This window comes from Phytophthora infestans, genomic scaffold (assembly GCF_000142945.1).
Source record: "Phytophthora infestans T30-4 supercont1.2 genomic scaffold, whole genome shotgun sequence".
In the NCBI taxonomy this organism is placed as follows: Eukaryota; Oomycota; class Peronosporomycetes; order Peronosporales; family Peronosporaceae; genus Phytophthora; species Phytophthora infestans.
The window spans coordinates 548767-574504 of record NW_003303757.1 but is presented as its reverse complement, the minus strand read 5'-3'; the positions used below and the strand labels follow the sequence as shown (position 1 = coordinate 574504).

The window sequence follows — 25738 nt, the reverse complement described above, 5'->3', positions numbered from 1 at the left end:
TGATGTTGCATAGCGTTAAAGTCTGCTGGACGATTGAATCGCATCTCGGAAGCAGCACATCATCTTCTCAATGGCCCAGTCCGGCGTTTCAGGGGTGACAGGAAGGTAGACCAAGCTGTCGTGGCAAGTGTTAGTGGACAAGAAGTCAAGTTTACTTTGCCAGAAATAATTGTACTAACAAACCTGGTCATGATGTGCTTAGCGTGCACAGGGTCATGCTCCTGTCCACGCGGACTACGCACAAGAAAATGAGGTCATACTTTGAGCTGTAGAATGATAGGTTTATTTCTCTCTTCGTACCTCGGCACGTAGGTCAACTGGGTAGCCCCCGACGTGACATCAAAACCCTGTCAAGAATGCTCGCTTAGTCGTGCTAGGAGGTAAAACTAATCGACGGTATTCTCAGCCTTACATGCTTGTTCATGTAACTGACAACATCCTTTGGGGAAGGCACACAAACAGGGAACAACCAGTAGTAATGTTTGTCAGCACGGTGGCCTGGGATCTACAAAGAGCAGAAAGCAGAAAATGTTGATAAACCGAGTAGTTAAGAAAAATTGATAGCAACTTACTGCGACGTTTGGAAGATCTTTGATGGCGTTAGCCAACTGCTCGCTCTTGGATCTGATATTGTCACCGCACATCAAGGTCATCAGTAACTCTATCAGCCCTCGTTTATCATGTTCACTTACTTTCTTAGCAGAACATACTGCTCATCCATGCAGGTGAGTCGACGATGCATCATCCCAAGCAGAGCCATAGACGGGCGATACTGAATTAATGACACCAGCTCTCCACCACTGAAGCCACGAATCACCGAAGTGATCACTTTATCGTGGTCAGCTGGAACACAAGCGATTCTTTTACTAGTCAGATCACCACGCAGTGGACTGTTATGCTGAACTCAACGTACCCCCAACAGCTCGACAGGCATGGAGGAACAGACCGTAGATTGCAGGTGTAGAGATACCATGCAGCACGCCATACTTCACTAATCTCTTGAAAAAGAACACGTTCGTGCGACTCGGATACCTACAAGAACAGAGTCATTTATTCTCACAACTCCATTGTAATACGAGAGCAAACACTCTGCTTACCTCTTTTCACGACGACGCATTTCTTTCAGCACAGCTGAGTTCTTGACGTTGATGATCGCACCACCAAATGACGTTGCCGTCTTGATTGTGCCAAAGCTAAACATGGACACATCGGCACGGTTCTCGCCCGTGTACTGCATGCCCATAAAGGCCTGTGCGCAGTCCTCCACAACCAGCAGATTGTTACTACGAGCGACTTCAAGCGCTTCATCCAATGGGAAACGCGAGCCGAAGATATGCGCGATCAGCAGCATCCTCGTTTTCTACGTTGACCACCCCAATCAGCTCTAAACTTCCATCGAACACTACTCTGAATACCCCCTTACCTCTGTAACAGACTTCTTTAGCAGTTCGGCATTCACCGCCAAAGTCTCGGGGTCCAGATCCACAGGAACCGGTACCAATCCATGATACCGCAGTACGTAGATCATGTCGGGGATCGTGATGGCGCTGCAGAGAACTTCACTCCCAGCTGGCAGCTTGAGTGTCTGCAGGAGCAGATCAAACCCCGTCCTAATCACAAATTGCAGCAGCAATAAGCTTACAATTTTCTTTAATTTTGAAGCAAACTGGAGCAATTTCTGACCGGATGGAGAGCGTGACCATTGCGTGGCCACTAGGGTCCCATAGATTCGTGATCTTCTGCTCGTATTCCTGGCGTTGGTTCTCACGCAGTTGCAGACACGCCGCCAGACCTGTACCGATGTCCCCGTACGTCACGTCCAGCTTCTTGCGAGGGAAGATGGCCCATGGCGCGGACGCTGACAGCGATTCCAATTGGCCTGGCACAACATCCGACACAAGCGATACATGAGTGGATTGCATTAGCGGGTAAAGAGGAGCATATGCAAGCGCACCAAAAGGTTTGAGGCTTGCTGAGGTGGCGCTCATGACGCAGGACAAGGTGCTCAAGCGGCAGGGTTCGTAGTGGTTTTTTTGGGGTAGGGAATAATCCAATTTGCCCATCCACCCACCCATTCATCCTCTGGGGTGGTTATTTTAGGGAAAAACAAAAAATCCCACCCACCCCGCTGAGTTGAAAAACATCTCCCAATTTTGTTGTCCATTTTTTGCCTCACGTAGAAATTTGACGACAACAGCGTCCCCTTTTCATCTCACTCGACTTTCTGACAGCTCTATGGACAGTCCACCAGTGTTGCCGTCTCACCGGTTCTGGTTCCTGCTCCCCCCGGCAGTGACATCTCGTGCCCAAGTCCAGGCTGTCAGTTCAATACTACGAAGATTAACACTCTCCGGCGCCATTGCAAAAATACTCACCAGCTAAGAATTTCTGTCAAGTGCGCTCGTGTCTCGCTAGAAAGCAAAAGAAGCAGGCAGCGCGAGTATAGTGCGCGTTATAGATCAAAGAAAAGAAAAGAAAAAAGAGCGTCAGGTAGTACAGAGGACAGAAGTATTTACTGATATAGACGCAGACATAGAGGGCGTCTTTGGTGCCCCCTTTTGCCCGATCGAATATCGACCGTCATCAATTCCGGGTGCCGGAAATGGAATTTTCGCAACAGTTGATCTAATACCCGGTGATATAGTTACGTGGTACTCAGGAAAGTTTTCCAGTGATGAGCCAGTTAACAAAACGTACGCGGTCGCCGTTCGTGGTGGCTACATCGATGGATTGTCTTCGATTGCAAACTTGGAGGTAAAAGCGAAAGTGAGTGCCAAAGTTAACGAGCACTTCCATAAAACGAGGCAGGCGATGGCATTGGATGGCGGAGCGAGCTGCGTGGCGTGTGATATTTAAATATTGTATACCCATAGTTAAATTAAATGATTTGTAGGGTTAGGACAGGTAACAACCCAATATCCACCCACCCCGTGCAGCGCTTATATCCACCCCTGCATTCTATAAAACCTGGGTATTCCAGAACCCTGTCAAGCGGTCGTTCGAATGTGCGAACTGACGTGTTTTCACGAATCGTACTTAAATGGAGACAATTTTTCAATGTTGAAGAGCATTACGCGGCATAATTTGTGCCTTTTGCGGTTACCCTTTTAAGTTAAAGAGAGTGGCTACTGCGCCCGTCTGAGGAGGTCTCTTCTTTGTCATGCCCTATTCCTCGTGTGTCATGCTCTGCGCACGCTATACGAACGACGGCGTATACAGTATACTGCAAGGACAGAACGAGTGGCTCCCCCTCATTTGGACAAAAAGAGCAAAGCGGCAAGTATGGAGCGCCGGCCGCGTCCAGCACAAAAGCGCCGACAGTACGCTGCTCCGAGTGAAGATGATAGCGACGCCGAGTGTGCACTGCCATCCAGGGACTCGAGTGTACAGTCGTCGCAAACCTCGAGCCAGTTCGAGACACAGAGCGCCCAAGAGGAGGCCTCCAGTGGAGAGACATCTTGTGCCTTAGCCCCCCAGCTACTTCAGATGCAGTTTGACTCGTGGGAGTCATTCCATGCTTACCTCGACGAGTATATGGCGCAGACATACCAGGTTCGCATCGCTAAGAAATTGTTTAGTTGACAACTAGCCTAATTACTACTGTATGTGTACCAGAGCTTTCGAATTCGTACTAACAACAAGGTCCAGGAGCGCAACCGCAAGATCCAGAAGCAAAATACTTTAGCTCCTCTAATCCCAGAGGAGTGGATCTGGTACAACAAGACCCTTGTTTGCACCCACGCGGGCAAGTACAAACCGCGGGGTAAAGGCAAGCGGCCACGTCGGGAAATACGATCGACTGAGTGCGGTGCACAGGTATGTAGTCATTTATATTTGGGCACAGTTGGTCTAAATACTATCGAGTTGGGCACAGATGGGTGAATTCCCATCGAGTCGGGCTCAGATGGGACACCTGCAACTGGATGTGTGCAAGGATTCGAAGGGTGTCGCGTCCAAAGCTATGGGAGCCATCTCGGAGTCCAAACATGTAACTACAATTGTGGTATCTATGTTCTAGTCGCCTGCGAGATGTTTGCAGGTGCACAGTCGCCGGGACTAATCGACAAGAAGACGCTGCAGTATCTGCGCTACAGATACCTTAGCTTGTGCATTTAAATACATTACATTTTTGACCAAACCAGTAGTAAAATGCGAATGAAAATGCGCTTGTGAGATGTTTCACCCGTAGCTTGCTGTCAGTCCAAGACAGACATAGACGTATAAGAGTCCGGTTAATCCCGTATAGGAGTCCGGTTAATCGCAGCAAACCCGTATAGTTGCGTGACACGCATCAAAATATTACATTACTGGCTCTTTCGGTAGTTGGGATCAGATGGGCACAAATGGTCGTATGTGGGAGTCGGATGGTGTCGGATGGTGTCGGATGGGAGCCAATGCCTCGTCACATTTTGCCCCAGATGGGCACAGTGACACGTGCCTAAGTTAAAAGGGTTGCGCATCGCCGCCCCCAACCATGGTTTTGACACACACACATACAGCAAAACAAGGCGCGAGTAGCGTGCTTATCCTGTCAGTAAAATACGCGAGCCTTGGCTATTGACACTCCCATTGCTCAACAGCCCCATGAACCGCAACTTCAGATTTTTTAACTGCCATGCCTGTCCGCAAATGTAGTCTAGCTAACATCGTCAAAAGAATCATGAGAGTGTGTCCTGCGCCCAACGGGGTTGTCGTGTTGAGGCCAGACTTTTACCCCTAGCCCCTCGACGGCATCCGACAGGCTGTATAGCGTGCGTATACACGCGCCGTCAGCCACTGATTTTAGGGGGAGGTCCAAATCGAAAATCTGCAGCCGGAGAAATGGACTTGCGAGTGATGCCGCCAAGGCCTACCGTCTGCGCATCGTGAAGCAGCTCCGGCAGTGAGAGATCGGCTTCAGGGAAGGGTGGTCTGAGTGATGAGGAGTGGGTGGAGTCTGATTCGAGTCCAATGAGTACAAGGAGCAGCATTGCATCTATGACCGGAACGTCTGAACGGTACGAAAGCTCCAGATCCAGCAGCATGACGTCGTCGCGCCAAGCGTTCGAACGGTCCGACAGCTCCAGATCCGGGCAGGACGATGACAGCGACATCAACAGCAGTTTTGTAGCTGTCCCTCTCCAGCGTACACAGTTTGATTCGTGGGAAGATTTTCACAGTTATCTGAGGGAGTATGAAACTCAAACCTACCAGGTATGTATCGCTTTTCATTTGAGTATCAGACATCGTTGCAATGCTGTCATTCTCCCGTTACGTTCTTGTAGAGCTTCCGTGTCCGCACAAATAACACGGTTACCCGTCGGAACAGCAAAATTAAGGCGGCGGGCAGCTCGGCTCCGTTGATCCCAGAAAGTTGGGTACACTACAGCAAGACGATAGTGTGTACCCACGCAGGCAAGTACAAATCGCGAGGCCAAGGAAAAATAAAACGCCAGGAGTCGAGGGCACTTGACTGTGAAGTGATTGGGTTGAGCTGGTACTCAGATGGGATTTATTAGCGTGAGTTGGTACTCAAATGGGATTTATTAGCGTTAATTTGGGCAATCATTTGGGCACCGAAATCCAACTAGTGACTGGGTTGGGCACAGAGACCCGCGTGGACAACGAGGTGGGCACAGAGACCCAACTAGTGACTGAGTTGGGCACAGAGACCCGCGTGGGCACGCAAAGGAGGCCGGATCTTGGGTTACCAAGCGCTGCTGGATCTGATCATCTAAGTATACGTACCGGATCACCAGTTATTGGTGGACACCAACGCCCCATCGACATCGATGATGATAACGTCGAGCTCGAGCTTCAAAGTTCGCCAAAGTCAAAGGGGCGCCCCAAGCAAAAACCGAAAGCTGTCAAGGCCAAACGGAAGCTAATAACGACGCTGGTACAAGAAGACATGGAGATGACCAGTAAAAAGATGAATCTCGGTACACTTGATGAAATCCTTGTCGGAGATGCGAGCTACGTGTCTACTGCTGACAAAGTCATGCAGCTCAAGCTCTTCACATTTTACCAAGGTAAAGCCCCCTATTGCTCACGAGATTTCTCAGCTACCTGCCAGCAAGCCCCTGATAAGGCCGAATGAAATGGTGCGAATCTTTTATCTTTGAATTTTTTTATCTTTGAAGCCTACATCTACGATAGCAGCGCATCAATCTTTTTACCTTTGAAGCCTACATCTACGATAGCAGCGCATCGTCGTATCTTGTTAGCGTTCGATCCGTGGCTCAGAAGATAATAGCGCTTCTTCCGGGGACTGTTGGACATGGCATTCGTGTGCGCAATTTCGAATCGGGACTAGGAGTCCAGACAGACAGCTACAACTGCGGTATTTACGTTCTTATTGCGTTCGAAAACTTTTGTGGTGCCGATCAAGTCAGGCTTCTCGACAAGAAGACGTTGCAGTGCATGAGATACCGCTCCCTGCGCTTATGTTTCTAGTTGTAGCGAGATCTACCGGATTCGAAGATGTAGCGAACAATCTCAATGTAGTTCTTCTTTATATGCTCGCCAGCTCTGTGTTGCTACGTCTGGAAGATAGCGATTTTCTTGCTATTTTTTGTTGTGGTTGGACATGCTAGCTAAATACAGTACAACAACGACATGACAGTCTTGCGCTGGGTCCTCCGCAGAAACTGCCTCGGCGCGCATCTCAAGTGGTCTGGCTCTCTTACTTAAAAACTCTATATCCGGAGATGTGTATACAACGCGAGGCTAGCTCTTTTAGTTGGTTACCATTCGTGTCGAATTTGGGTGCGAGATGGTCATCTCATGGTTGCAATAAGGTCGGTTGGGCATCGTTTGGTAGCAAATGTCTCGTCTCATATTTTCCAGTTGGGTGCAGCAACGAGTGCCAAGAATCATCGCTACAGCCACCTTCAACATGTGTCTATCGAAAGATACTTTACGGGACACGAAGAGGTGCGTCGGTTTAATTAATGTGTAGATGGATCTGCCACTTTTCCACAGCTGCATCCGATCAGTTCCATGGCGAAGCGTGTGGCAGCGAAGCCTGGCGTTGCCACACCCGACGAGGCCTTAAGTGAGTCCGAGTCGACATGTTACGTGTCTCTAAGCGATCACATCAAGCGCACACGCACCACAAGCCAAGACGAAGGTTTACTGCTGTCCAGTCTGCTGCCAGAGCAATACTCTGGGTCTATCTGGAGTCTAGAGTCTTTGGCAATCCCCATTACGTACATCAGCACGGGCTTAATGTACTCTTTTCCTCAAGCCACTATCGAGTTTTTTCCGAGATCCTTAGGCGCCACCGACGCTCAGCTCAGCACGGTAACGGTGGTGCGTGCACTTCCATGGACGTTCAAAGTGCTCTTTGGTCTGTTACCGGATGTGTTCCCGATCCACGGCCAGCGATTCACGCCGTATTTGTTCCTTGGGTGTGTGACAGCGTCGCTATTCCACTTACTACTGTCGATTTACAGCGCCTCGGACTCTTTAACAGTTGCGTCCTTCGCATTGCTGCTTTTCGGGGCTACAGTTGGTGTGGTTATGGCAGACGTTATGGCAGATGCACTGGTAGCTCATCGAGTGTTGCTCTTGCAACAGAAGTCACCGAGAAAGAAGTCGAAGGAGTCGAAACTACAGCAAGAAGAATCCATGGTAGCGATGCAATCCGATGGAGCCCATTTGCAGACTACGGTGTATCTTTGTCGCTTTGCTAGCGAAATGGTGGGCTACTGGCTGGGTGCAGCATTGAGTAACAAAGCACAATGGGGTTATGGGGCTTCAATGGGTCAACAGTTCGTTTTCCTTGCGATCGTACCGATGGTTTCGGTGCTTCCCGCGTTAAAGTATCTCTACGAACCGGAGGAGATTGGACCAATGCCACTGCGGGATCAAGCTGCCGGGATCTGGCACATGCTACAGCGACGTGCCACGTGGCAACCGGTGTGCTTCTTGGTGCTGGCGAACGCCTTCTTTGTGCAGAACGCTGCGTGGGGGAATTACCTGAAAGTGGCGTACAATTTCGACGCCTTCCAGTACGGAGCGCTGAGTGGCATCGGAGCTTGCGTCACGTTCGCTTCAATTGTTGTGTATAGGACGTATATTATGCCGCACTTTGAAGCTCCTTGGCACGACGTGTACTTCGTAACTGGCCTTGTAGTTGCGTTCTTTTCGCTGTTGAACGTTCTGCTTGTGTTGCATGTGAACGAAGCCTTTGGCATTCCTCCCTTTTGGTTTGCGATGGGAGACGCTGCTGGCGAATCCTTTGCACGAGGCTTCCAGTATCTTCCCGTTGCTCAGATGTTCGTGGCTGTGTGTCCAGAGCATCAAGAAGGCGTCGCATTTGCACTGCTTACAAGTGTCACGAATCTGGCACAAGCTTTTTCCAGTACGATTTCCAATATGCTGCTGCATATTTGGCCGGTAGAGCTGACAGATCTGCAGAAAGTGCCTCATGACTTTAGCGGCGTCTGGAAACTTTCGATACTAACGAGCATCATCCCGTTGATTCCAGTTGTGCTCGCGACGACTCGGTTGTTGCCAAAGGGACCTCGCCAATTGGAAGAAATGAAGCACCAACTCTCGCCAACTGGGGCTAGAGTTGTCATCGGTGTGTATGGTTGCGGATTCATTTGGGTAATGGTGTTAAGTTTGTTAGCAATATTTGCGCCATGTCATGAGATTGTCGGTGGCCATGGCTGCAGCTGATTCAATAGACGTAACCTGACGGCGTCCAACACTCTGCTCGTGCACGTTTCACTCTTGTTTGATGATTTTCTCTGCGTTGAGAATTCTTAAACGTAATTGCATCTTCGTGATCAAGTCTCGAACACCAGCACGAACTTTGCTGGGATTTCCTGCTCCAGCTCTTCGGACCCTTTGTTGCCAAGTTTAAAACATCAAATATTATTAAGCACAAACTTCCGCATCTATAAGTGCCACAGCTTCATGCAAATCGTAGGAAAATTCGCTGTCACTGTAGCTCGCGTACTTAAGGCTTAGCTTGTGGGGTAAGGTCACCCCCAGAACGCGCTTCTCGGCCTCCCACACTCCCTCTTCCTTTGCGACTTGTTTGTACTTGATGCGACGATCTAGGTTTTGTAGCCAGGGGGCTCAGGAATTCCCAGCGTTGCTCCAAATGTGCTTCGGAAATGGGATTTGGCGCCATTTGTGAAAAGCATTTTAGCCAATAAGACCTGGGATAAAAATTGAATGAGCCAATCATGATGAATATCCAAGTTGAAGTGTAGAACCAACTGAAAGTACCTTCCGAAGCCGGCAACAAACTTGTCCAACTTCCCATACTGTGATGAAAGTTGCTAATGCAGCGGCAACAAACGGAAAGTTGCGTTTTGCCACGATAAGGAGGTTGCTGACAAGCTTAACTTGCTACTTGATTTTCGTCCGAATTATACATGAAATAAATCCGCACCATCGCAATGGTCATAAGTGGTTGATTCTTCAGCTTAATCGCTTGTTGCGAGGGACGTCTTGACTAGCCCAATGAGTTTTTCTAGTTGCTGTTTGTGTCGTGTGGATGGTGCGACGTCTTCGTGGCTGTTTGACTCATCACAATCCGTGTCAGACTCGTCGCTTTGTGGTGACTGAACATCATCTGAAGACGCAGATTCTGCAATAAGTTCCAGGAAATGCTGTCTTGATTCTGCAGTCGCGAGCTCCAGAAACGCGCTCAATCGAGGACGTCGTGGCTTAGCTCTAGCAATATTTATATCTGAAAGATTCAGCTGCACACCATACAATTTAGTGAGTGCCTCACAGACTTTTTCATTTGTCCCGGGCCACGCTTCAAACGATGCCGCCTCTTTTCGTGAAAATTCCAGTGTTTCGATGTCTTGCAACCACAAACAACCTCGGAGCTCGCTTGCGATTGGTCGTTTTAGCGGATCTACGGCTAATATCGACTGAAGCAAAGCACGAGCTGCAACAGAGAGTGTTGGTGGTAGCACCAGTTGCTGCGCGCCACTACGAAGTTTCTGAAAAAGTTGGTGAAAATTTGCACCTTGAAAGGGAAATTTACCACATAGCATCAAGTACAGCAAGACACCCAAACTCCATATGTCCACCGGTCTTCCATCGTAATGTTCACTTGTGACCACCTCAGGTGCCATGTAAACAGGAGTGCCACAAAAGTTTTTCTTCTTCTTCGGTTGTTTCTTTCGATTTTCGGTGTCTAGTGAAGCAAGGGAGAGAGGATCGACAGGCTCTTCAAAGTCACTGAACCCGAAGTCAATGATAGTAACGTGTCCCGATTCCTCATTGAGAAGAACATTTTCAAGCTTCAGATCGCGGTGAATCACGCACTGCGAATGAAGAGCTTCCACTGCTGCAACAAGCTGCTGGAATACTCGTTTCGCTCGCGTTTCGGATAGTCGTTGGCCTGAAGCTCGTTGTAGCACTTCACACAAACTGGTTCCCCTCAAGAGCTCAGTCACGACGTGTATTCGTGTTGACGTTTCAAAGACCTCGACGAACCGCAAGATGTTCGGATGTGCTCGTAACTTCGATAGTATTCTCACTTCTTGTCGGACTTGACGCCACTCAAGCGCATCTTCACCAAAGTCTTTTGCAGCCCGGCCTTCAACTGGTAAGCACGACCTCGCACCATGTAAACAACTATAACTTTTGATAGCTACGGACGTGCCGCTAAGTCGATGGGTGGCTGCACGCACTCGCCCAAATGTGCCGCGTCCAATTTCATTTCCCATGGAATACCAGCAGACTAAGCCATCCACTTGGTTACCGGCTTCACCGTTGATTAAGGCTCGTGTTATAGCGGCCTTCGTTTGTTCATCTAAAGAATCGGCTGTTTGACGCATTTTGTCAATGAAATATTGTACTGCTTGCTCTGCTGACTGGAGGTGTGTCATGGAAAGGGTGGGGGTTCGAGCTGGTAGCTCCGGCAATGCGTTGTTGCGTGCAACCCGGTCGTAGACACTCTGAAGCTGATCTTTTGCCGTTAGAGATTTTACAGAACAGAACGCGGAGACCCTCGCATCTTGTAAGGCGCAGTCCAAGCGATTTACTCTTCGTGTTCTAGTTTTTATAAATAATCCATTAGTTGGCCTTCCTCCGATGCACTTTACAGGAGCTGATGAGCTCTTAGCAGCGAGTTGTCGTGCTGTTGCCACCCTCTCCTTTAGGTCTAGCATGACTCTACTGTTTTGAGTATTTCCGGACGCCTTACAAAATGTGAAACCAATTAATCGCCACGACAATTTCTCAATCTCATGCTCAACGTTTTTGGAACGGAAACATCTCACACATCGACATCATAGTTCGTCCACCCGGTCACTTCACGACTTGGCGGCAACATGGCAGATCAATTATCACCAGCTAGAGCCGCTGCTGCAGTCACTCAGGCATTGGGAGAGATTGGACTTCCGCCGACAAGAAAACCACCCAACTCTTCTCTATTATCAACAGGACGCACACGTCCGCAAGTATTAATCAGTGCACGAAGGGCTCCATTCACTCCAGGTTCATACGGTCGACCTTGGAAATCAGCGCTTGGGAACCAACTCCAACATGCCAAGAATGACAAGCGAGTTGCGGAGAAGAAGGCTGAGACCGGCGCAACTCAGCCATACACTGTTATTGCAATACACGAAGAAGCAGCACTTCAAGGCTCGATCAAAACAGATAAGCTTTCTAGCAGGGGTGTATTTCGTCTTCGCACAAACCAAGTTATCCAGAATCAAATCAGCCAACTTGAGCAGAGCCGTCAGCATCGCAAAGAAGGTGATGCAGAAGTCGTTGTTGACTCCGGTACACAACCGGTGATCGACCCGGCGAGTATTCCAACAAACAACTCGGAAGTAAAGGAGACAAACGCTCAAGCGCCCGTGCCAATATCAAAGCCGCCAGACCCCCCAGTCGTGCCACTTCTTCGTCGAAAGCAAGCACACCATCGACATCAGTCTCAATCTCCACCTTTACATCAGCGCACGTCCGGAATGGCTGCAATTTTGACTCCTCCCAAGCAGTCGAAAACACTATTCTTCCAAACAGCAGAGGAAGATCACCTGGAAGACTGTGGTGCTACTGAGCCTTCAACAATCTCCACCTCGTTTGAAACAGACCCAGAGGCTGACAACTCAACCGACGAGAACCCCACAGAGAATCGCAGCTCGCCAACTCGCAAGGCTGCGCTTGAGCGGAGACCCAGTGACGAACAAGGCGAAGATGATAGCTTCAGGAGCACAGCAACCCCTGAGCGTATTGGCAAACTTTCACGACAGGAGGATGAATTCGACTTTGCCATTTTACTGAAGCCATCCAAGTATGAAGAGAACGTTGATCTTCCAGAGACGCTCAAGCCAAGTGCAAAAGGTGACCTCACAAGCGACCGCGCAGTGATCGTCAGTCGGATACGACGTACAGGACTGCACGTCAAACGTTTGCTCTCTCTGGATGGGAAGCAGTCGTTGCTTAAAGTTCGAGCTCCTCAACGCGTCTTGGAGCTTGGAGCAGAACGACTTCGGCTTCGAAAGCAACGACGTTTTGATAAAGTTTGGATGGTTTTCTCTTGCGAATTACGTTCAAGCTTTGCGGACTTTGACCCCGTTCGTAGATGTGTCAACTTCCTCGATAGTGAGAAGCAGAGTATAGTACACGCATTGTTGACTGCTTCAGAGAGCGATGGCGGCGCTGGGCTTAATGAATCGTGCCCCGTTGCTGCTAGATACGTAGTGCAGATGTATCCTCTTCACAAACAAGACTTAGCGCTGCTAAAGACTCGCTGGGTGACGTTCTGGAAGGATTCGTTGCTGTCAAGCAAGCACCATCATGACCAAAGTCTACAGTCAAAGTCAAGATGTGTGGTCCTACGAAGTGTACTGCAACAACCTTTGGACGATGTGGCGCAGTATTTCGGTGAACGAGTTGCCTTTTACTTTGCGTGGATGGAAATGTACACTCGCTGGCTCGTGGTTCCAAGTGTGGCAGGCGTCATTCTATTCGGGTTGCAAGTTCACTCGCACCATCTCGACCATCCAGCAGCTCCAGTTTACGCTCTCTTCATGGCACTGTGGACATCAGCTTTCATCATTGCATGGAGACGTCGTGCAGCAGCTTTAGCGTATCATTGGGGTACGTGGGGATACGAAGACGAGGAAGTTACTCGGCCAGAGTTCTACGGTGATCACAGTAAACCACAAGATGACAAGGATGGCGAGGAAGAGAAACCAGTTGAAAGACACTATTCGTATTGGAAGAGATTGCTCAAGTACAGCGTGACGCTCCCGTGTGTGGCTGGGAGTATAGTGGCAGTGGTGACACTTGCCTATCTTGCCTTCTCCACCCGTGATCGACTTGAAGCGGAGTCGCTGGAAACCAAACGTGAAGCTGCGGTGATTGCCGAAAAGGTCAAAGCAACGGGTACAATAACGTTGGAAGAGCTTCGAGCGTTGGCACAGCTCGGTGTGCGTTGGGATTTCTGGATCTACCTCCTTCTCACCCCCATTCTCTATGGACTACTGATCCCTGTACTTGATGCTGCTTTCACCCGTGCAGCGCGGTGTCTCAATAGTTGGGAGAACCACCGCACCGAGTCCAGATACCAGAGTCACCTCATTCTTAAGGTCTTTTCTTTCCGCTTCGTACACGTCTTCGCTTCACTGTATTATTACGCGTTTGCCCCACACGCACAGACGTCAAAAGACGGAGAAACACAAGCTGCTAAGTCCGACGGGATGGTACGTGTTGCTATCCAACTGGCTTCGTTCATGGTAACGGGACAGCTTTGGAAGAACGTCATGGAGACACTGTACCCATTCGTTCGTCGCCGTCTTGATGCTCGCGCCAAGAAACGTGCAAGCAACGACCAATTCAACCAGTCCACGGTATTCAACGGCATCAATGCAGCTGCTGGTCCTCGAGGTCCCAATCGTCAGGGAACGACGTCCGCCAAGCTAGCGACAGAGGCGATGATGAGCAGTAATGCGGTTATTCATGAGCAATGCGTTCGACTAGAGCAAGCCTCGGATCGAGCGTGGGAAGAAGCTGGATTGAAGCACTACGACACGTTCGAAGACTACACGGAGATGCTGGTGCAGTTCGGTTATGTGTCGTTCTTCTCGCTGGCATTCCCATTGGCTCCTCTACTTGCTCTACTCAATAATGTACTTGAGCTGCGCACTGATGCGTTCAAAATCTGCCACACAAGACAGCGTCCACTCGCTCGCAAGGCCAGCGGCATTGGAGTCTGGTTACATGTGTTGCAGATCATGAGTGTGTTGGCTGTGCTGACCAACTGCTTCCACTTGGCTTACTCTACTTCGTTATTGGAAAGAGCATTTCCTTCGGTCACAGCAACGCAGAAAGTGTGGATTGTATTTGGCATTGAACATTTGCTTTTGGTTATCAAGGTTTGGCTGGCGTGTGTCGTGCCCTTCGTGCCCCGAGACGTTTCTGAGAGTCTACGAAGGGAACGCGAGCTTGCCAAACATGATAGCGCGCGAGCAATGGCGGCTCGAATGCTCGTGGAGGTTGGAGCGAGTGATAGCGCCGACGTGAAGCAAGCATCTATTCGACATAGGAAAGTGGCGAATTGAGTGACTTCAAGTAGAAACCCGTAGAAAATGACAAAAGGTTTCTGTATCGGTTGCTAAGGGGGATTGAATGCCAGATAGTGGGGTGAGGCAAAACGATAGGCTGCTGTTCAGCCAGTCATTCTTTGCACTGCAATCACCACGTTGTTTGTCATTTGCCAAACGTATCCGGTAGAGCACAAGGACTAGGTCTCTATGCTGCCAAAGTGTTGAGGAACGTTCCTTTGATGATAGTGGTGGGCCTGGCCCCTAATGCTATCTCGCAGTCCTATTTGCGACAGACTCGGCGTTGCCTCCCCATGCAGCCAGGTCTTACAAGCGACTGCAAAAGCAACCGTTTATACCAGCGACCCGTCCCGTTGAGTTTGCGGCCTTGTTTCCCCCCAAGAGGCCGCGCAATTACGGATGAAACATCTTTTATTTTCAAAACCAAAACCAATAATTGATACCGCAGCAGTATCAGCTGCTGTATTACTGCAGCTTCATCAATAAAGCTGTGCCCTTAGAACTAAAAGTCACCGCAACAACTCGGAAGAAGAATGCTTAAAAAATAAACGTGCGAGATATTTCATTTCGGCTTCAAAACTCAAAAACATGTCGAGAGTAAGCTGCAAACTCCTCCCTCCTCGTTCTTCTTCCACCGATGCTCGCTACCAAGCGCACGCCGCAGAGCCAGCGAAGACGTCTTGTTTCCTGCATGTTCGCTGGTCACTGGAAACGGGAATCGTAAAACGTACACGTCCGCTCTGCTGGCCAGAGCTCTCCGTTGGGGTGGTGTTCATGGACTCTTTAAAGCTTACGCCTCCTCGCACCACTTGTTCTCCTCTCGGATCTGCGCCTCCTCCTCGGGGGTAAAGTCGTTGACAATGTTGAACGTCTCGCGGATCTCCTGGGGGGTCTTCCCCTTGATCATACTAGCTACCTTTGCGCAGGCCAGGTCCAGCAGACTCTTGATGTCCATGTAGTTGGCAGCCAAGATGAGCTCGAACAGAATCTCCTGCTCAATGTCCACGAAGTTGGCGTCCCAGTCCGACACCACATCGTGCATGTCAGCGCTCTTGAGGGGCTGCAATTAATAAAAGAGTATACACATATTAGATTCCAAGTATACTCGCAGCACATATGCAGTCTTGTTCTCAACCCACCTTCTCGATCTCGCGCATGGGGTTGTTGTGGTGATGGCTGCAGAACTCAATCACCTTGGACAGCACGGGGCTCTTGACGTTCGGCAAAGGAATCTCCTGCACTTCGTCGTCATCGGCATCATCTTTTGTCAAAGCAAGTATACACATTTGCCAGTTAGATTGCCACCATTGGCCAATTATTGCCAATAGGTTGAGAAAAACGCACCGGAAATGAGCGTCTTGACCAGCTCGCTCATGGCTGCAACACCTCGTGACACCTCGAAGCTGTCGCCGTCCATGGACACAAGGTTCACCTTGCGCGAGTCCTCCTCCTGTCTGGGCGTGTCCTGTGCGGGGGCGGCGGCGTCCGACATGATTAGTTTCCTCGGGGTTTTCGAATCCTTCAACTCGATGTGTGGGAAATGAAAGCTGAGCACCCCAGATCGCGCCAAAGTCTTGCAAATGTCCATGGATTGGTGTAAAATAAAAAGAACGGATCCGATTGGCTGAAGGTGACTTTTGGCAACTCCCATCAAAATTTGATATTTGAGTCAAATACCCTCTAAACGAAACAGCAAAACCTCAGTCGAGTTGCCTTTTGCCGTTTTAACATGGAAAAGCTTGGTGTCAATCGTCTCTCGCTTTACTATATCAAGCCATATATTTCTTCTGTGTCTCTCTCACCGCATCTGGGTGAAGCTGGTGCTGTTGAATGCAGCTGGTTGGCCGAAGCCTCCTGTAGTCGCACCACCTCCAAAACCAGACCCAAAGCCTCCACTGTTTGCAGGAGCGCCAAATCCACCAGACTGCTGTGTGGCGCCACCAAACGACGGCGTCTGAGTGCCGAAGGCGCTGAATCCTGCGCCGGCGGCAGCACCACTGGGAGCGGCCGGAGCAGCCGAGCCGAACCCTCCGCCCATGCGCGACGCCATCCCAAAGCCTGAGCCTGCAGCTCCTCCAAATGCTGGCTGTGCGGCACCTCCCAAACCCGAAGCTGAGCCGAACGCAGGAGCTGCGCTCCCTCCAGGGGCCGAGGGCGCACCAAAGCCACTACCTCCACCGAATGTCGTGGTACTGGGAACACCGAAGCCTCCAGTTGCAGGCGCTGTCGGGGTCTTCTTCACATACTTCTGCTCCAGCATCGCAAACAGATGATCTTCACGGCCCTTGTACTTCTCCAATGTCGCGTCTACAGAGCTCAGCTTCGCAGGATTGTGCTGTTGATAGAAAGCTGTAAGTTTCTCACGGTAGTTGACGCCACCGGCAGCTCCAAAGCCGGTTGTCGCAGTGCCGAATGGAGAAGGTGTACCGAACGCTAGGGCTGTACCCGTAGTCGACTGGAAACCTCCGAATCCACTTCCACCTGTAGACCCAAAGGCAGTGGAGGCTGGAGACGTTGAAGCACCAAACGGAGACGAAGCAGGGGCCGCTGCACCAAATGGAGACGCACTGGGGGCAGGATTTGCTGCGCCGAAACCAGCTGAGCTAGTGGAGCCGAAGGTCGTTCCAGAGGTGCTAGGGGTCGAGAATGCTCCAGGTTTGCCGAATGGACTTGCCGTAGCAGTAGAGTTCGTAGACTGCACGGCTGGACTAGCGTTCACCTTGTACTTGGTGGCCAAATTCTGGAAGAGCTTCTCTTCGTTACCCTTGTACTTCTGCAGCGTGGCGTCCACACTACTGAGTTTGCTCGGGTTGTGTTTCTGGTAGAACTCCACCAACTTCTGACGATAATCCACTGCAGGCTGACCGAAGGGAGAGGGCGTCGTGGTTGCCGTCGTTGCTGTGGATCCAAACGCTCCAAAACCGGACGACGTGTTGGCAGCTGGGCCGAGACTGAACGCTGACGGAGACGCTCCAAACGGATTGGGCTTGGCTGCGCTATTCGGAGTCGAAGTGGAGGCTCCAAACCCACCGAACGGACTCTTAGCTGCTGCACTGGCAGGCGCAGGAGACTTGGAGGCTGCCACAGACGCAGACTTTGGAGGAACTGGCCCTCCACCTAAATACTTGTAGACATCATCAGGCGTCGAATCCTGGACGTACATAGTAAAGAGTCGAGTGAACAGATCTTCCTCTCTGCCCTTATACGTTGCCAGAGCCTTCTCAATCACACTCCCAGTCTTTGACGGGTTATGCACCTTGTAAAAAGCTTCCAAAAGCGCCTTGTAGGTCCTCGTAGAAGATGTCGAAGTCGACTGTGCAAAAGTCTTATCCTTGGATCCAAAACTGAAAGCAGAAGGCGTTGCAGCTTCCTTTCCTCCTAGCGAGAAAGCAGGCGCCGGAGCCGACTCAGCTTTTCGCTTGACTGCCGGTGAGCTGACTCCAAACCCGCCAAACGATGGCGTCAAGGGTGTCTTCTTCGCTTCCTCTTTAGTCGCTGTCGTTCCAAACCCACTACTACCTTCCTTTGGCTTCGGGAAGCTAAAGGCATTCGGCTTTGCTGCACTCGTCGTCGTGGGCTTGGTCTCTGTAGCTGGGGCGCCTAGACTTGGTCGCTGGGGGGCCTTGCCCACACTCACACTCGGTTTTGCTGGCTGAGGCGTCTGAACGAGCTTGGTAGGCTCCTCCTTCGGTGTCATTGCCTCCGCCAGCGAGAACAACTTCGACCCAGACTTCACGGCGGTCTCCTGGAACGAGACGGACCGCGAGGACTGCTTCGCTGAGCTCAAGGGAGAAGCAACACTCAGCTGCGTCTTTGGCATCAACTTGCTGCACGCTTTGACTTGCAGTGGCGAGTTCGAGGACTTGGACGGCGTGGGAGGTACCAGCTTTCGTCGTGGCGTCGAGAAGACATCACGAGGAGTAACAACGTTGTTACATAGAGTCAAGAAGTTGCGACGCACATCTTGACTGCGCTGTTCGGTCTCCACGATCATCTGAACCATCTCCGCCTTGGTAACTGTAGAATGAGCTTCAGCTTCGCCGGAAATCGCACTTACGCCATTCGATTGACGCATGTCGCCACGCAAACTCAGCTTCTCCAGTTGCTCCGCCAGCTTGCACGCCTTGTTGTACTGCATCTTGGAATTATCGTAAGTCTGCTTCAACACACGGAACAAGTGCGTCGAAGACACAGCGCCGGATCCATCAGTACCGATCTTGGAAGACGACAGGTGGCTATCGAGATCAGCACAGCAATTTTTTACTTCACTCATCTTGTTCTTCAACGAGTCCCACGTTTCCTTCGATCGCTGGTCCAGTGGCTGCTCCTCCAGCGTCCTCTTGAGAGCCTCGTCATTAAAGCTATCCAAGGTTTCACGCCCATATTCCAGCTGCTCGTGCACATCGCCATCACTTCCGATAACAAACAAGACATCCTTCTCCACGTGATCCCGTGACTCATCCAAAGTGTTAATCTCGTCACAGAGACGCGAAATCTGCGCGCGTAGCTGGTCCGTTTGAGACAAAAGCTTCTTCGAAAAGTCAGCATCCTTAGACGGGATATTCTTCGAGCTTTCGTTCACTCGTTGCAGCGACTTATCAAAGTCCACAATCAACTTCCACAGCTGCCCCTCCATTCGCGAAGACGGGATATCCTTGGTGGTCTTGGCAGGGGCTGTAGTCAGCTTTGCTTTAGTCGTCGTGGCTGGAGTTGTGGCCTCAGCACCAAACGCGCTGGTATCTCCGAACTTCAGTGTACGCTTGGTAGGAGGCTGACCTTCAGAGCTGTCACGATCCTCTGTCTTATCCAGTGGTGGGGACACACTGTCGAAGGAGAAACTTGGTCTTGCTGAACTGGGTTTCGAGTCGCTAGCACTCGCCAATCCAAATGAGAACGCGCTCGTTGAATTCGCCTTCGGGACAGCGCCAAATGGAGACGATGATGTGTCTGGTGCCTTTCCTGTGGCCCCAGCGCTTCCAAACAAAGACTTTGGCTTCGTTGGAGTAACGGTGCTAGCTGAAGTGCTCGTTTGCGCAGAAAAATCTGTCGATTGTGAAGATTCCGGCTTTGAGCCGAATAGACTCTTACCGAACGAACCGAAACCAAACGAAGAGGATGATGGGGTTGTGTTCGACGTAGTTGACTGGCCGAACGCTGGAGGCTTCGGCTTAGACGTCGTGTCCGGAGGGTATCCACCACCACTGCTGGCAGCACCAAAGACTGGAGGCTTCGGCTTCGAAGTCGTGTCCGGAGGGTATCCACCACTGCTGGTAGCACCAAAGGCTGGAGGCTTCGGTTTCGAAGTCGTGTCCGGAGGGTACCCACCACTGCTGGCAGCACCAAAGGTAGGAGGCTTCGGTTTCGAAGTCGTATCGGGCGGGTAGCCGCTTCCACTTGCACCAAAAGCAGGGGGCTTCAGCTTTGACGTCGTATCAGGCGGATATCCACTGCCACTTGCAGCACCGAAAGTAGGGGGCTTTGGTTTCGACGTCGTGTCTGGAGGATAGCCACTTGAGCTTGCGGTGCCAAAAGAAGGAGGCTTGGGCTTAGAAGTCATGTCAGGCGGATATCCACCACTGCTAACAGCTCCAAAGGCAGGAGGCTTCGGCTTTGATGTTGTGTCAGGAGGATAGCCACCACTACTGGCAGCACTGAACGCAGGCGGCTTCGGTTTTGATGTCGTGTCAGGCGGGTAGCCGCTTCCACTTGCGCCGAAAGTTGGAGGCTTTGGCTTCGACGTCGTGTCTGGAGGGTATCCACTTGCATGTACAGCACCAAACGCAGGAGGCTTGGGCTTGGAAGTCGTGTCGGGAGGATACCCACCACTGCTGGCAGCACCGAACGTAGGCGGCTTCGGCGTTGACGTCGTGTCCGGGGGGTATCCACTGCCGCTTGAAGAAGCTGCGGCGGCCGTCAAAGTCGCAGGTTTCGTGCTAGTCGAAAAGCTAAAACCTGTGTTCGCGGTGCTTGGGAAGCTGAATCCTGTGCTAGAAGCAGCAGCACCAAACGAAAATCCGGTAGACTTGCTTGCACCAGTAGTACCAGAACCAGCGGCCGGAGTAACACCGAACATAAAGGACGACGGCTTCGAGTCACTGCCCGTAGATACCGGGAAAGAGAATCCACCAGAGCCAATTGAGCCCGCAGATGTCGCACTCGCCGCTTTTACTGGAGCTATTGTCTTTGGTGCTGCAGGGTTCGGAGTCTCACACGCACTGCACTTCATTGCGTCGGGGCCATTGCTCACCATGCACACCGCACACTTCCACCTTCCCTCCTTGGCCGTAAACTTCGAAAAAGCCGCTGCGATCTCCTCCTTCGACTTCATTCCAGCGGGCTTCGCTGATGACGCAGGTGCATCGTCGTCTTCATCTGAATCTGAGGCTTCGTCACCGAAGATCCAGTTCACGTACCACGTAACGAAGTCATTCTCGTTGATCTTGCCATCCTTTTCGAGATCTTTCACTGTGTTGGTGTGCTCTTCCTCGTCATATGTAGCGCCCATTGCCTTAATCAGCTTCGGGAACTGCTCCGAAACGATATAGTCAGCTCCATCCGCCGCAATTGTGCGGAACGTAACTCTAGCGGTATCTGCTTCTTCTTTGCGCTCCTCTTCCTCGTCACTCGACTCGTCGCAATCGGCAAATTCGTTCTCATCATTCTGGCCGTACTCATGCGATATTGTCTTCTGAGACGCTACTTGCGGAGTATCCTCGTCATCGGAATCAGAGTCTACGTCACCGAAAATCCAATTCACATACCACGTAACGAAGTCATTTTCGTAGATTTTGCCATCCTTTTCGAGATCCGTCATCGTGTTGGTGTGTTCTTCCCCGTCATACGTAGCCCCCATGGCTTTAAACAGCTTTGGAAACAGCTCCGAAGCAATATAATCAGCTCCATCGGCCGCAATCGAACGGAACGTCGTTCTGGCCTTTTCCTCTTCTTCCTTACGCTCCTCTTCCTCGTCACTCGACTCACCATCCGACTCAGCAAACTCGTTTTCGTCGTTCTGGCCATATTCATGAGAGATCGCCTTCTTCGGAGAAGCAGGTTCGGTGTCTTTCACTAATGAATCAACCGCAGCAGCAGTTTTACTGGTACTTGTTGCATCGGTTGAGCCACTCGTGTCTCCACCGAAGCTAACACTAGATGTCGCTGTTGAAGCAGTCGAAGAGGTAGCAGCTTTAAATTTAAAGCCTGTTCCGGACGGCGCCGTGTTACTTGAAAAGCTGAATCCTGTGCTTGTAGAAGCAGCACCAAACGAAAATCCGGTAGACTTGGTGGCATCAGCCGCACTGAAGCCAGCCGCTGGAGTCACGCCGAACGAAAAGGACGACGGCTTCGAGTCACTGCCCGTAGATACCGCGAAAGAGAATCCACCAGAGCCAATTGAGCCTGCAGAGTTCGCACTCGCCGTCGTTACTGGAGCTATTGTCTTTGGCGCTGCAGGGTTCGGAGTCTCACACGCACTGCACTTCATCGCGTCGGGGCCATTGCTCACCATGCACACCGCACACTTCCAGCTTCCCTCCTTGGCCGTAAACTTCGAAAAAGCCGCTGCGATCTCCTCCTTCGACTTCATTTCCGCCGGTTTCGACTCCACAGCAGACACATCTACTTCTTCGTCCGATTCGGATTCATCATCACCGAAGATCCAGTTCACGTACCACGTAACGAAGTCATTCTCGTAGATCTTGCCATCCTTCTCCAGACTCTCTATAGTCCTCGTGTGTTCTTCCTCGTCATACGTAGCCCCCATTGCCTTAAACAGCTTCGGGAACACTTCCCGAGTGATATGATCGGCTCCATCAGACGTCATCGAGCGGAACGTAGTTCTAGCCTTTTCTTCTTCTTCCTTACGCTCTTCTTCCTCGTCACTTGACTCTCCATCGGACTCGGCGAACTCATTCTCATCGTTCTGGCCGTACGTGTGCGAAATCTGCTTCTTCGGAGATACAGACACCTCAGTCTTCACCTCTGAAGTTCCACTAGAAATCACCGCAGCTGCACGCGTTGCCTTCTTGTCAAACGGCGACGGGCTTTTTACAAAATCGACTTCACTCACAGTCGTATCCACAAAAGCAAAATTGACCAAAAGTCCCTCTGTGTTGGTACAAGAAACAATAGGAACGGGAGGGAATGAATCCTCATCGACTGGAACAGGCGTCGTCGAGTTCAAATTGATAGCAAAGCCCATTGGAAAAGACTCCTCGTCTTCAGCGTTCATGGGAAGCCGTGCTTGGTACTTCTCCAGCGGCTTCCACAGTTGCCATTCGCCGCCTTCGGGATCTGAAACGAGCAACTCGATATCTGCACTCAGCGAGCAGGTAATGAAGAACATGCGCCAGTCCGGTAAGAAAACGGAGAAATACTGGTGTCGTCGCTCCTCCACGTCGAAGAATCCCACAACTTCGTCCAGCTCGACGCATTCTCCATTGTCGAAAATGCAGGCCTGGGCGATTGTTTCCTCATTCTCTTCGTCGTATTTGTGGTATCCGGCCAGGACCAACTCCTCCTCCGCCCAGTTGACGTGGTGCGTCTCTAATTCTTGATCCGCACAGGATTCCGGCTGAGAAAAGGAGCGAACGAACTCGAAAGAGTCTCGCGCGTAGATGCCAATGCTGCCATCTGCTAGGCCGACTGCAATCTGCTCTCCTGACGGCGACCAGGCAATGGACGACGCGTCTGTCTCTGTATTAATGACGTCTCTTGCTCCGTCCAGCGAGCACACGGCCACCTGCTTCTCGAGCGTCAAGACTGCAAAACGTTCGCTAGAAGGATCTCTACACCACGCGATCTCCTGCGCTTGCATCTTGGAAAACGTGTAAAAAGGTGCGGGAGATACCTAAAAAGAACCAACCAACCAGGTGATTAATATGTACAAGATGCATAGAGATATGAAGTCGTACCTCCTCCACGATGTGAGCGACTTCAAAGAGCGCGACCGAGTCTCCGTAGGCCACAGCGAGCATAATCTCGTCTGGGGAGAGTGCGATGTAGTAGGCAATGGACGGCAGCAGGACTTCCTTGGCCACCGGCAGCTCGTGGATCTCCTCTAGTGCAAGTTTCTGTCCGTGGTCCACGGCTTCCTGTCGCCGCTTAGTGTAGTCGGTGCACGACACTTCCAGCTCATCGTTTTTGGTCATCACGAAGCCTTCACAAGATCTATTAGTTATCATATAGCGAAACGGGTTGAGTTTATTCGATTCCGCATTACCTTTCTCGGTCGCCACGAAACTCAGGCCGAAGGTGTTGCCGTGCTGCAGTAGCTGTGTCCTCTTGGAGACCACCGAGGCGAAGCTGCTAGACGTTAGCAGCGGTGAGTACGCCACGCGCTGTCTGCCGGCGTCCAGCATGCGCACGTGCTCCGTGTCCAGCTCCGCCATTGTCGCGCCAAGTCGTTTTTGCTTTGGCTTCTGGTGGATCACGATGCATTATGTGCCGCACACCAAGCTGTGCTTTTTGAGCAGATCATTTTAAGGCAATCCATATGTTCTAAATAAATTTTCAGAATCTAAACTTTAAAATCTATTGGAATTGCTTTCTTGAAGCAATCTTCTTGTTGCAATTTTGTCATTAAAAAAAGTTTACTCAAAAGATTTTCTCCTTCTTAAAAAGCAGTCTAACGAAGAGGTTACTGCTTTTCATCTTCACCGGTATTGTCTCCGGTTCAATTGCGACCTTTCATCATCCAAAATGGCTGCGACCGCAGAGGTGCCTGATGACAGTCTCGGCGAGCCCGATGTGAAGGTATGTAGCTTCCATGGACATTTGTTGTGCTGTGACTGATAATACTTCGCCCATCTCATGACAGGTCATTCTGCTCGGTGACTCGGCCGTCGGCAAGTCCAAGCTGGTCGAGCGCTTCATGATGAACGAGTACCAACCACGCCAGGTGCGTGTGTACACACACAAGGACTTGCTGCTTCTGACATGTCCTTGCCCTGCAGCTGTCAACGTTTGCATTGACGCTATTTCGGAAGGAGGTGGAGCTAGACGGCGAGAATGGGAAGCGCACAGTGAAAGTTGGTGTGTCCTGTCTTGATGCTGTTCGAATGGAGCTTGTACTGATGTGTGTGTTGTTAGACTTCTGGGACACAGCAGGACAAGAACGGTTCTCCAGTATGCATCCGTCGTATTACTACGGAGCGACAGCGTGCATTCTCGTGCGTTCCTTTGATCTTTCGTGCTCGATATCGTCTCTGAGAGCATCTTGGTTGACACGCAACGTAGGTCTTCGATGTCACGCGAAAGGTGACGTACCAGAATCTAGCTAATTGGTACAAGGAGCTCCGTGAGTACTGTGAGAACATCCCTTGCTTCCTGGTTGCCAACAAGATCGACGTCGATATGGACGTAAGTGGATGCCTACTGCACGATGAATTGGTGAGAGCAGAAGAACTCACTGCTGGTATAACGCCACTGTTTGTTGCTACACCAGGTGACCAGCAAAAAATTCAAATTTGCCGAGACGCACAACCTCGAGTTCAGCTTCGTCTCTGCTGCGGACGGTACGAATGTGGTCAAACTATTCAAAGAAGCTGTCGAAGCCGCCTGCAAGTTCAAGCAGGAAGGCGGCGATTTCATGTCGGACGTTCTAGATCTACTCGGAGAGCAATCAAGTGAGTTGGATATCGTGGCTCAGGAATCAATGTGGAAGATACTTTGTTTCTAACGTGTGTCTTGTCGACCAGAGTGACCCGGCCAAACCATAGCCTTCAATGAAAGATCTTAATTTCCTGCAAGTGTCGATAGAATATCGCTGAGCTCCAAGCATCTGCCAAAGCAAATGTGTGTTCAAAAAGTCTCTCGGCGAAGACAATCTCTCCGCACCCGTGTTCGGTATCCACTCTGTGATACGTGGGGTGCCATCAGTATTTCTCATCTTCATGCCTGAAGTGCGTAGCACAATCAGAAATTTGTCGTCACCAATAAATTTCTGCATGCATCTTAAATCTTCATGTACTTATCACGTACAAGGTCATTTTACTTACACGATTCAGCAGCTTGCCTTTCAAAGCGAGATAAAAAGGTGGTCGTGTGATGTTTCGAAGGCGACGAAACACAGAAGTTGATATGTACTGTATCCTTGTTGAAAATACTTCAGTCCTTGCTATTCCACTAATGTCTAACACACCATACGCTTCATCGATGCACCTGTACCAAAACAAGGATCACGACATAAAGCTTCGTCACCAGCA

General features: G+C 50.7%; 8 protein-coding genes across 8 annotated transcripts; 3 read left to right on the top strand and 5 right to left on the bottom strand.

The window, feature by feature from the left end:
- Positions 1-15: 15 nt before the first annotated feature.
- Positions 16-1351, bottom strand: PITG_01265 (uncharacterized protein; the record flags this gene model as incomplete). Its single annotated transcript, XM_002907892.1, has 8 exons — positions 16-115; positions 184-234; positions 301-347; positions 413-505; positions 579-624; positions 693-843; positions 914-1032; positions 1098-1351. 8 exons carry the CDS (start codon positions 1349-1351, stop codon positions 16-18), a joined length of 861 nt encoding a protein of 286 aa, XP_002907938.1.
- Positions 1352-4769: 3418 nt separating this feature from the next.
- Positions 4770-5093, bottom strand: PITG_01264 (uncharacterized protein; the record flags this gene model as incomplete). Its single annotated transcript, XM_002907891.1, has 1 exon — positions 4770-5093. One exon carries the CDS (start codon positions 5091-5093, stop codon positions 4770-4772), a length of 324 nt encoding a protein of 107 aa, XP_002907937.1.
- Positions 5094-6973: 1880 nt separating this feature from the next.
- PITG_01263 (folate-Biopterin Transporter (FBT) family) lies at positions 6974-8747 on the top strand (the record flags this gene model as incomplete). Its single annotated transcript, XM_002907890.1, has 1 exon — positions 6974-8747. The coding sequence occupies one exon, from the start codon at positions 6982-6984 to the stop codon at positions 8665-8667; it is 1686 nt and encodes a 561-aa protein (XP_002907936.1).
- Positions 8748-9425: 678 nt separating this feature from the next.
- On the bottom strand, positions 9426-11129 carry PITG_01262 (protein kinase, putative; the record flags this gene model as incomplete). The annotated part of the gene is made up of 1 exon (XM_002907889.1): positions 9426-11129. The coding sequence occupies one exon, from the start codon at positions 11127-11129 to the stop codon at positions 9426-9428; it is 1704 nt and encodes a 567-aa protein (XP_002907935.1).
- Positions 11130-12494: 1365 nt separating this feature from the next.
- On the top strand, positions 12495-14531 carry PITG_01261 (anoctamin, putative; the record flags this gene model as incomplete). Its single annotated transcript, XM_002907888.1, has 1 exon — positions 12495-14531. One exon carries the CDS (start codon positions 12495-12497, stop codon positions 14529-14531), a length of 2037 nt encoding a protein of 678 aa, XP_002907934.1.
- Positions 14532-15071: 540 nt separating this feature from the next.
- On the bottom strand, positions 15072-16070 carry PITG_01260 (S-phase kinase-associated protein 1A; the record flags this gene model as incomplete). The annotated part of the gene is made up of 3 exons (XM_002907887.1): positions 15072-15594; positions 15674-15795; positions 15879-16070. 3 exons carry the CDS (start codon positions 16024-16026, stop codon positions 15325-15327), a joined length of 540 nt encoding a protein of 179 aa, XP_002907933.1.
- A 150-nt stretch (positions 16071-16220) lies between these two features.
- Positions 16221-23923, bottom strand: PITG_01259 (nuclear pore complex protein, putative; the record flags this gene model as incomplete). Its single annotated transcript, XM_002907886.1, has 3 exons — positions 16221-23382; positions 23447-23691; positions 23755-23923. 3 exons carry the CDS (start codon positions 23921-23923, stop codon positions 16333-16335), a joined length of 7464 nt encoding a protein of 2487 aa, XP_002907932.1.
- Positions 23924-24405: 482 nt separating this feature from the next.
- On the top strand, positions 24406-25212 carry PITG_01258 (ras family GTPase, putative; the record flags this gene model as incomplete). Its single annotated transcript, XM_002907885.1, has 5 exons — positions 24406-24432; positions 24488-24566; positions 24624-24703; positions 24771-24893; positions 24979-25212. 5 exons carry the CDS (start codon positions 24406-24408, stop codon positions 25210-25212), a joined length of 543 nt encoding a protein of 180 aa, XP_002907931.1.
- Between the last annotated feature and the right edge of the window lie 526 nt (positions 25213-25738).